General features: G+C 49.0%; 1 protein-coding gene across 1 annotated transcript in view; it reads left to right on the top strand.

The window, feature by feature from the left end:
• Positions 1-315: 315 nt before the first annotated feature.
• Positions 316-10,501, top strand: part of SVOP (SV2 related protein) — a 76,820-nt gene continuing 66,634 nt past the window's right edge. The window contains exon 1 of the mRNA XM_070066014.1: positions 316-676. Coding sequence (XP_069922115.1) covers positions 642-676 — 35 coding nt within the window. The 5' untranslated portion in view covers positions 316-641. The remainder of the gene's footprint in view (positions 677-10,501) is intronic.

Below are 10,501 nucleotides of genomic sequence, written 5' to 3'. Positions count from 1 at the left end.
TGAATGCACAAACGAGTGATCTTTGGCCTTCTCCTTGTGCACTTGCATTTCTTCCCTTGAATCATTGCACTGCAATCATTCCGGCTCCACGATGACAACATGCCCCGTTCGCTCTGTTCTCAGCCCAGCGCCTATGACACTGCCTGGCACACAGTAGGTGCTCAGTGTGCAGTCACTGAAATCATGAGTGCGTTTTTCAGAAATTATTCATACCCTGTTTTTGGTATAGCAGCCTAGGTTTCAAGAATAGTATACGGATAAGATTCATGAATTCCTAAAAATAAACATCCAGAGAGCTATGCGCTAGCGACTGCCAGGCCCGTGTGCCCTACTGGCACCCGGCAAGGCCACCAGCCACACGGAGGCTGTCGGTCCCTGGGAGCTCTGCCCGCCCCCTCCCCCGCGCAGCCTGCTCTGCGCTCCCTCCTCCTCTCCGCCCACTCTCTCCGCGGTCTCCCAGCGGCGGCGGCTTTGTCTCGTGGGCTGGTCCCCGGCGGCTCCCTCCCCTGAGCAGCTGCCGCCCGAGGGAGGCGCGCGGCGCGGGAGCTGTCCAGTACCCCGGTGCTGAAACCCCGAGCGCTCGTCCTCCAGCACTACCATGTAAGGGCCATGAGAAGGACTGGTCGTGGCGCAGCGCGGACATGGAGGAGGACTTATTCCAGCTCAGGCAGCTGCCGTGAGTATCCTGGGGGCGAGCGAGAGGCACTCGGGCTTTCTTTGCAAACAAGAAAGCCTGCAGGGGGGGCGTCTCTGCATGGCTTCTTGGATTTACAGGGAACGATTTCGGAGGCAGGAATTAGGCCTGGAGGAGGAAAGCCATTTCCCTACCCCAGCAGCCCAGTCTCTGGATCTCTGACTCAGTTCAATTTTTTTCAGAGCTGTCAGGATCTTGTTGGGGGTGGGGGAGGCTTACCGGGGCTCCACTTTCCATTTTAATGGCCCTCAATCTTAAACGGTGTCCTGGTCTGTGCATTTAAGAAACGGTAGCCACCTTTGGAAATGTAAACTGAATGGACGAGTCCATGCGATGACATCCATCCTCTCCAGACCTCCTGTGCTGTGAAATTCCTGATTTTTCTGCAAGTGCTTTTGGACAGGAAGGATACCGATGTTGCAGCCTAGTTTCTCAAAGGCTGGGATTTCTTCCCAGAGGAAAAGGCTTGGGCAAGTCCTGTTGTTTATGAAGTGTGTGAATGAGAGGGCTGTGCACCCATCGCTGAGCCCTCTTGCTTTCTTCTGAATGAAAGGTTTTTTTTTTTTAACAGCCAGCTAGAGTGAGACTCGTCTTGGAAATATCAGGGAGACACTTCCCTCTGAGGAAGGGGATTTTCTAAGGATATCAGATTTGCTCTGAGGATCTTGGGGGGAATACAACCAAGCGATGGAAGTGAACAGGGGCCTGTGGTGGGGTTTACAGATTTTTTTTCCTACCACAAGCAGATGGTGATTCGTTCAGCAAATTCCAAGAGTATGAGGGGGGCATTAAAAAGAACATTTCTGGGGGTTTTTGTTTTAATTCTTAGCATCACTAGCCATTTGGATGATACAAGTAGACTCCACTTGGGTTTGTTGGAAAGGATGTGTTATTGTTAGCATGTGTGCATTTTCTTGACTTAAAAAATGGTGTGTCTGAGCTACTGAAGAATTCTCCCAAGTGACTCTTAGTGTGACTGATAACAGTTCTCTGAGCCTCTGAGTACTGAAGGGATTGGAATATTTACTTTCCAATCAGCACAAAATTAATTTTCATTTAAAATCTTAATGAATTTAAAATTTTAGTTTTCAGCTCTTATTAATTGATCCACAAATGGCATATCTTGTTATGTAATGCAGCATTATTTCACAAATGCTAACAGGGTAGCTGGTTAAAATATCCAAAGGTTGTGTATAAAAACGTAAATATGTGAGTGTAAATCTCAAAGAAAACATGCCAGTTTTTCCTGAAAATAAATATCATGTTCAAAGCCCAAATTCAAAATAAAAAAATAATTCAAAAATGAAAATATGAGATTTAATATTCAGAATAAAAATACATATTGAAACTGCAGTTTTACTGAGACACATTTTCAAACAATGCCAGAGCATGTAACTTTGCAAAAGATTCACATATATTTAACCTACTAATAAATAGACATGACATTATCATGGTAATTCCTACCCTAATTTAAAATAGCAAAAATAGGATGAGAGTGTTTTTTCTGACTTACTGAAACATAGGTGTTTATATAGTTTTGATGTGAATATGTAGTGACCAATACAGTATATAGATAGTCAGTAAAGATCAGAGAGAAGGGCAAGAATGAAAAGCAGGCATCCTCTTCGCCAGCCCCAACCCTAGTCCCCAGAGTCAAGTGTCTTGATTATTCTTTCTGATGTTTTATAGACACAAGTATATGCAATATCTGTTAGAGGGGCCAAACTCTATGCCAGTTAAGAACATTGGCTCTTGAGTCAGACTTGGGTTCAAATCTTGACTCTGCCAGTTGCTGACCGTGTTGACTTCAAACAAGTGATTCAGCCTGAGACCTAGCTTCCCTAGCTGTATACCATGAGGACCAAAACAGTACTTGATTCATAAATGAATTGTGATGATAAACTGAGATAATACATGTTAAATTCTTGCAAGACACAAAGCACTCAACACCTATCAGCTATTGTTGCTATTTCACACCTGAAAAATAATTTATGAAAACAAAATAGGTGTCTTTGCTATGCTGGACTCCCCAAAACTGCAATCTGCAAACCACAGCCTATATTTGAATGAAATCAGAATTAGCCCTGAAATGTGTTGTCTTCAATTTTTATATATTAAAAAAGTAAAGTGAAAAGAATGGGTATGTGAATCTGAGTGGGTTACAAATCACGACTTAAGATGCTTTTGAAACCACACCCTGTGCACATTATGCACATATTGTAGGCAGCAGATTTCCTGAGAGCAATATGGTTGGAAAAAAAGATTCACAGTGCTTTGTAGAGGGTTGGCAAGAGTGGACTTTGGAACAGACTCAGTCCCATGGGAGGCCAAGTGTTAATAGATTATAAACCACTAAGTCGTTTACAGGGTTGGGGGAGGGGTGAAGAGGATGAGGGCGTCTAAGAAAACAGTCCTTCCTTGCACTTGGGGGCACCTTTGCACTGCTCTGGGTTGGCTCATTTGAGACCACAAGTAACCCTTGTCTTTCACTGGCTGTCCACTCAGGAATGGTCCCACGGACAGGAGAGTAGGAGGCAGAGACTTAACATCCAGTTCTACCTTAAATTTGGTCTTGTGCAACTCAGACTTTTCTAGTTTTCTTCCTTCTAGGACACTTTCTTGAAAGTAACTTTTGCAGACCACATTCATTCATTCCTTCAGTGATTTACTGAGGGAGCTGCCTACATACAAAGGATTCTACAGCTGAATGAGGTAGAATGATTTTTGCCCTTAAGGAGCTCTAAGTCCAAAGTTGCAATGTCTAGTATAGCGGTCACCAGCTACCTGTGGCTATTTAAAGATAATTTAATTTAGAAAGGAAATAATTTATATAGTATCATGTATAATATGAAACATGTGAAATTAAAAAAAAAATAAGTCCCGGGGCCAGCGCTGTGGTGCAGCGGGTTAATGCCCTGACCTGAAGCGCTGGCATCCCATATGGGCGCCGGTTCGAGACCCGGCTGCTCCACTTCCAATTCAGCTCTCTGCTGTGGCCTGGGAAGGCAGTAGGAGATGGCCCAAGTCCATGGGCTCCTGCACCCGCATGGGAGACCCAGAGGAATCTCCTGGCTCCTGGCTTCGGATCGGTGCAGTTCTGGCAGTTGCAGCCAATTGGGGAGTGAACCATCGGATGGAAGACCTCTCTCTCTCTCTCTCTCTCTCTCTCTCTCTCTGCCTCTCCTCTTTCTGTGTAACTCTTTCAAATAAATAAATAAATCTTTAAAAAAAAATAAGTCCCTCAACCATATGAACCACATTTGAGATGCCCAGTAGGAACCTATGTCTGGTGGTGAATCTACTGGATATCATAGTCCAGAGCATTTTATTTTAAGATTTATTTATTTATTTGAGAGGCAGAGTTACAGAGAGAGAGGGAGGGAGAGAGAAACAGAGAGAGAGAGAGAGAGAGAGAGATCTTTCATCCACTGGTTCACTCCCCAAAAGGTCACAATGTCCAAAGTTGGGCTGATCCAAAGCCAGGAACCAGGAGCTTCTTCTGGGTCTTCCATGTGGGTGCAGGGGCCCAATCACTTGGACCATCTTCCACTGCTTTCCCGGGCCATAGCAAAGAGCTGGATTGGAAGAAGAGCAGCTGGGACACGAACTGGCATCCATATGGGATGCTGGTGCCACAGACAGAGGCTTAGCCTACTGCACCACAGTGCCAGCCTCAAGAGCATTTTCATAATTACAGGAAGCTCTGTCGGCTAGCACTGGTGTAGTGGGAGAGGCAGACATTGAATGCATCATTGCAAGAATAATTATGAGAATTCCTTAAAGTGTTGTAGAAGATTGAGGTAGTGCAAGGAGCCAGATCCGGATGGAAGACAAGGAAAAAAAAATGTCTTGGAGGAAGTGACGTTTGAGCTGAGCTCCCAGAGGTGTGTGGGAGCCATCCAGGAAAAAGAGATGGATGAGGAGCATTCCAGACAGAGGGAACTTTATGAGCAAAAGCCATAGTTGAAGGCCAGCACCACGACTCAGTAGGCTAATCCTCCGCCTTGCGGCGCCGGCACACAGGGTTCTAGTCCCGGTCGGGGAACCGGATTCTGTCCTGGTTGCCCCTCTTCCAGGCCAGCTCTCTGCTGTGGCCAGGGAGTGCAGTGGAGGATGGCCCAAGTGCTTGGGCCCTGCACCCCATGGGAGACCGGAGAAGCACCTGGCTCCTGCCTTCAGATCAGTGCGGTGCGCTGGCTGCAGCACGCCGGCCCTGGCAGCCATTGGAGGGTGAACCAACGGCAAAGGAAGACCTTTCTCTCTGTCTCTCTCTCTCTCTCTCACTGTCCACTCTGCCTGTCAAAAAAAAAAAAAAAAAGCCCTAAGTTGGAGGGGTGGGTGGGGGAAGCATTTGGCGCAGCAGTTAAATACGCCTCTGGGTGAGACACCCACACCCCTTGGCAGAGTGCCTGGGCTCGAGTCCTGGCTCCACTTCTGACTCCAGCTTCCTGGAATGCAGACACACTGGGAGGCAGCAGTGATGGCGCAAGTGTTCGGGTCTCCATCATCCATGTGGGAGACCTGGATGGAGTGCCCACCTCCTGGCTTCCGCCCCGGTCCAGGCATTTGAAAAGTGTTGCAGGCATTTGGAGAGTGAACCAATGGATGGGAGTGTTCTCTCTTTCTCATGTTTTTTAAAAAAATGCTCTAAATTGGCCAGCGCCGTGGCTCACTAGGCTAATCCTCCGCCTTGCGGCGCCGGCACACCAGGTTCTAGTCCCGGTAGGGGCGCCGGATTCTGTCCCGGTTGCCCCTCTTCCAGGCCAGCTCTCTGCTGTGGCCAGGGAGTGCAGTGGAGGATGGCCCAAGTGCTTGGGCCCTGCACCCCATGGGAGACCAGGATAGGTACCTGGCTCCTGCCATTGGATCAGCGCGGTGCGCCGGCCGCGGCGGCCATTGGAGGGTGAACCAACGGCAAGGGAAGACCTTTCTCTCTGTCTCTCTCTCTCACTGTCCACTCTGCCTGTCAAAAAAATAAAAATAAAAAAAATGCTCTAAATTGGGAAAAAGCTTGATGTGTCTCAGAATTGGGTACTGGAGCCTAGTGAACAGTGGCTCAAGGGAAGACTGCAGAGGACAGCAGGGACCAGGGTTTACAGGGTCTTGAAGTACATGACAAGGAGTTGAGGCTTCATTCTGCATTTGCTCAATCCGCTGTCTCCTTTATTACAAGCCCTGTCTTTTTTTTTTTTTTAAACAGAGAGAGAGAAAGGTCTTCCTTCCATTGGTTCACCCCTCCCCCCAAGTGGCTGCTATGGAGCCAGGAGCCAGGTACTTCCTCCTGGTCTCCCATGTGGGTGCAGGGCCCAAGCTCTTGGGCCATCCTCCACTTCCTTCTCCGGCCACAGTAGAGAGCTGGACTGGAAGAGGAGTAACCGGGAACAGAACCGGTGCCCCAACCGGGACTAGAACCCGGAGTGCTGGCGCTGCAGGCGGAGGATTAGCCTAGTGAGCCATGGTGCCAGCTGCCCTGTCTTTCAAGATAGAGTTGAAGTCCAGCGTGTGAATGAATCTTCCCCCTGAGTTTCAGTTGCAGCAGAAGTAAAAATGTGGGGTCCAAGTCAGGCAAGCCACGTTCAGACTCTGGTCCTGCCTCTTACCGGCTGGGTGGCCTTGGGTCAGTGATGTCATCTCCCCAAGGCAGGCTATGTATCTGTAAAGTTGGAGGCGTGATCTGCATGGTCGGGCTCTTGTGAGGACTGGGGAAATCATTGATGGGAGGTGCCTGGCTCTGTGTAAGGGCTCAGTTGATGGTGCTGGAGTCATTGCCTTCTCCACTCTGGTTTCTCCCCTTAGTCTCCACCTTGTTCAGGTGGTAAAGCACCTGCAATCCACAGTCTCCCTTGAGGAACACTTGCTGTGATGACACACGTCCAGACTTGGACTTGATTGTGGCTCCACTCTGCTCCTCTCTTATTCTCTCCCATAAAAACTGATGGCTGTGCCAGCCACGCCGCTTGGGTCAAAAACTTGGTATTCCTCCTACACTCCTCTCACATTTCACTTTTGATCCATCCTACTGGTTTTGCCTTTAATCTGCACCCAGACTCTAATCCCTTCTCTCCTTCTATACCATGACCCCCAGCTCAGGGTCTGGTGCTCTCTCACTGGGGCAGATTGCTGTTCTGTCCTTGATGGTCTTCCTGCGCCTGCCCTTGACTCCCTGTAGCCCTTTCTCAACACAGCAGCCAGAGGGATTCTTTAAATTCAGACCTGGCCCCTCCCTGCTCAAAACTCTCCCATGACTCCCAGCTCAGCTCAGCTCAGCTCTTCCACTCTGCCCTCTACTTGTGCTGACCAGCAACATTCCGTAGCAGCCGTGCAAGAGCTGAGTCCACCTGGGAAGACCAGACATAGCTTCGCTTCTTCCCTGTTTCCCTCATTCCACTTTAACTAAATCAGGGAGATTGGAGAAATGGCAGCTTGACTTGCTGATTAGAACTGGGCCTTTGGCATAGCAGTTAAGACACTGCTTGGGACGCCTGTACCCCACATCAGGATGCCTGAGTTCAAGTCCTGGTTCCACCCCTGACACCAGCTTCCTGCTAACGTGCACCCTAGGGGATGGCTTCAGTAGCTGGGTCTCTGCCTAGATGGAGTTCACAGCTCCTGCCTTTGGTCTCGCCCAGTCCTGGCCATCACACACATTTTAGGAGTGAACTGGTGATGAGAGATCTGTGTCTCTATACTTTTCAACTACATGTGAAGAAATGAAAATTCTTAAATTTTTTGTCAAATAAGTCTTGTAGATACTTAAAACGCACAAATGTCGAAATATGTTTTTGTTGGGAAATGGCTCAATCAAGACAGTTAACAGACACACTGCTTCATATACTCATCATTTAACATATTTATTTGTTTGTTTGTTTGAGAGTTAGAGACAGAGAGGAAGAGAGAGGTCCCCCACATAGTGGTTCACTCCCTAATGCCCACAACAGCCAGGGGCAGGAACACAGCTGTAGCTGGGAGCCAGAAACATAATGCAGGCCTCCCATGTGGGTGGCAGAAACCCAATCATTTGAGCCTCCCAGGGTCTCCATTGGTGGGAAGCCAGGCTCAGGAGCCAGAGCCAGGAACTGAACCCAGATACTCTGATGTGGATGAGACCCTTGCACCTTATCTACCAGGCCAAGCACCCTGCCTTCAGTTACTATTTCTACAGCGTCTTCAGCTCTCTCTTCAAACCTCACTTCTTCGGCTTTAGTCCTCCTGGGACCCTGGCACCTGTCCTCTCAGCCAGGTACACCTCCACGGTCCTCAGTGTACCCTTGTCAGTTCCCCATGTCAGTGTGACACAGAAGGAGTCTCCACTGCATGGTGGTTGAACTGACACATGAATGAATATGTTGCAAAATCGTACTAGTTAGAGAGGTGTAGCAAGGCGGTGTCTCCTTCCAGTCTGAAGAGTTACCTTCTGCCCCTGCCCTGCGTGCCCTGACACATATCAGAGAATGCCCAAGTGTGCTGGCTCTCTGCTCAAGCAGACCTAGTTCAGATCCTAACTTTCCTGCCAGCTTGGGAGGGAACCTTGAGCAAGCTGGTTTTCTGTAGGCCTCAGTTTCATCCTCTGCCAAGTGGGGATACCCTGGCCCCACTTTCTATGGCATCAGCGTCCTGGAGGTGATGCTCACGACACACTTAGCGGAGTGACCGGCACCTGGCAAAGGCTTCATGGACGTTACCTATCATTTATTATTAGCGTTACATTTTGCCCAGAGTAGATTCTGCAGGTCCACTCTACAGGGAACAAGCTCAGTGCCATTCAGGCTGATGGAAGTGAAAGGAAATAAATAAAATCCATAGAAAATTCAAATTTCCCTTCTTTGCAGATTTGTAGCTGCTCAGGAGTGGACCTCACAGGTCATCACAGCCACTTTTCTCATCCCATCTCCCCAGTTCAGGGCAGGAGAGCATTCGGCGATTGCTTTCAAACTCTTGTGGCCATCAGCATCTTATTAAAACTCAGATTCCTGGGCTCCGCTCTACAGGGATCCAAAAGCATTCAGTCTAGAGTTTGGCCCAAATCAGCATTCTGATCAGTCCCCTCGTGGTTGTTTTGGCTGAGGGAATAGCTATTAAGCCTAGTGGTTACTACACTCAGCATGTCTGGCTCTCCTGGCTCCAGCTCATGACTCCAGCTTCCTGCTAACACAGACCCCAGGAGACAAGTCCTTGGCCAAGTTCCTGCAGCCAGCATGAGAGACCCAGACCATGCCCTAGCTCCTGGCTCTGGCTCCAGCTGTTGTAGTCATTTGGAAACTGTTTCTCTCTGTGGCTCAAAAAATAAAAGAGAGAAGCATTGGCTGATCGCATAAGATCCTGAATTTGGGGGCTACTTGTGCTAGGGCCCTAGTACACTAGATACTGTCTAGGGGATGTGAACCAAGTGGCGTGACTTCTCTGAGACTCAGTTTACTGGAGCTGTGTTGATACCACGTCCTTCTTAGAGTGTGAGGACATTACCTAAGTAGTTTATGGCATTCCAGCTTGGGCCTGGCGTGCTGAAATGATGCACAAATATTCCATATCATTACTCCTGAACGGCCACACGATACCCATACCTCCTGCAGTGCCTCCCGGGCCTCCTAAAGCAGCCTGTTTCTCCTCCTTGTATTGAGCTGAAATTGTTCCCCTCTTCCTTATACATAGAAGTTCAAGTTCTATTCTGAGTCCAAGTTGAACAAGCACCCTCTTTCACGTGGCAGAACCTCAACCCTTTGGAAAGCAGAGGAGCAGCCTCTGAGAAGACTCAAATCCTACAGGCCAGAGAGTGCCCCAGTTCTTGTCTTGAAGGAGGCAAAGCAAGCCCTCCAGTGCCTGTGACCTTGACAGGTGCTGCTCCAAGCGCATAGCATCTAAGCTCCTCCATCAGTAGGTTTCAGGCCCCAGAGAAGCCCCAGTGCCACACAAGCAGGGCATCTGGGACAAGACTGAGGGCACTGGCATCAGTACTTTTGTTTGAATTCCTCAAACAAGGAGGAACCTTGTCATAACTCAGCTGTCTAGGGGTCAGCCTTGCCCATGAGCCCCCTGTGGTGAGGGTTTCCTCTGCTAAGTGGAAGGGTGTCGAGGGAGAGGGGACTAACAGTTAACAAAAGCTCCAACTCTGCACCCCACTTTGGGCAAACCACTGTCCCCTCCCCCCTGCCCACCAGCCTCCACCCTCTTCCCCTCTGCTTGTCTCCCCATCCTCACCACACCTTAGCTTTTCTGTATGCTGATGTTTTCACATCTTGGGGTCTCGCTGACCCTGGATGGACTGTCATTCCCTGAATTAACTAATTCCTAGAGATAGCAACCAGCTGTCCTGCCAGCGGGCCTTGCAGATGCAAACCAACCAATCCAGAGCCCCACATCCCCAGCCAACTCCTTTCTCAGGCTTCCGCAGGACCCCCAGATGCTGGGCCACATCCGTTCTGTCCAGAACCAGGCACCTGCCGGCCGGGACAGCTCCTCTGCCCCCACTGTCTGATGCAATCACTCAGGCTGGCCGGTGCTAAACCTGCTTACTCTCCGCACCTGGTTCTTTCCATGGAAGCCACAACAAAAGCTCTTGCCCAGCCCCTCTGCCTCTGCTTCCTGACCAACGCTGGTGGATCCCCACGTGCCCCTCTTCTTGGGACCTGGGGGTTTGTAAACACAGCACAGCATAGACCTTCCATAGCTATCATTTCCTGGACTCTCTTTAATGAAGTTCTTTTTTTTTCTTCAAATTTTTACTTCTTTATTTTCTTCTTATTTGAGAGATAGATGGAGAGAGCTCTGGTTCAGATCCACTGGTTCACTCTCCAAATGCCTGCAACAGCT

The sequence above is a fragment of the Oryctolagus cuniculus genome, chromosome 21 (genome assembly GCF_964237555.1).
Source record: "Oryctolagus cuniculus chromosome 21, mOryCun1.1, whole genome shotgun sequence".
Taxonomy (NCBI): domain Eukaryota; kingdom Metazoa; phylum Chordata; class Mammalia; order Lagomorpha; family Leporidae; genus Oryctolagus; species Oryctolagus cuniculus.
The sequence above is the reverse complement of the archived record's forward strand: the minus strand, read 5'-3'. Positions and strand labels throughout refer to the sequence as shown.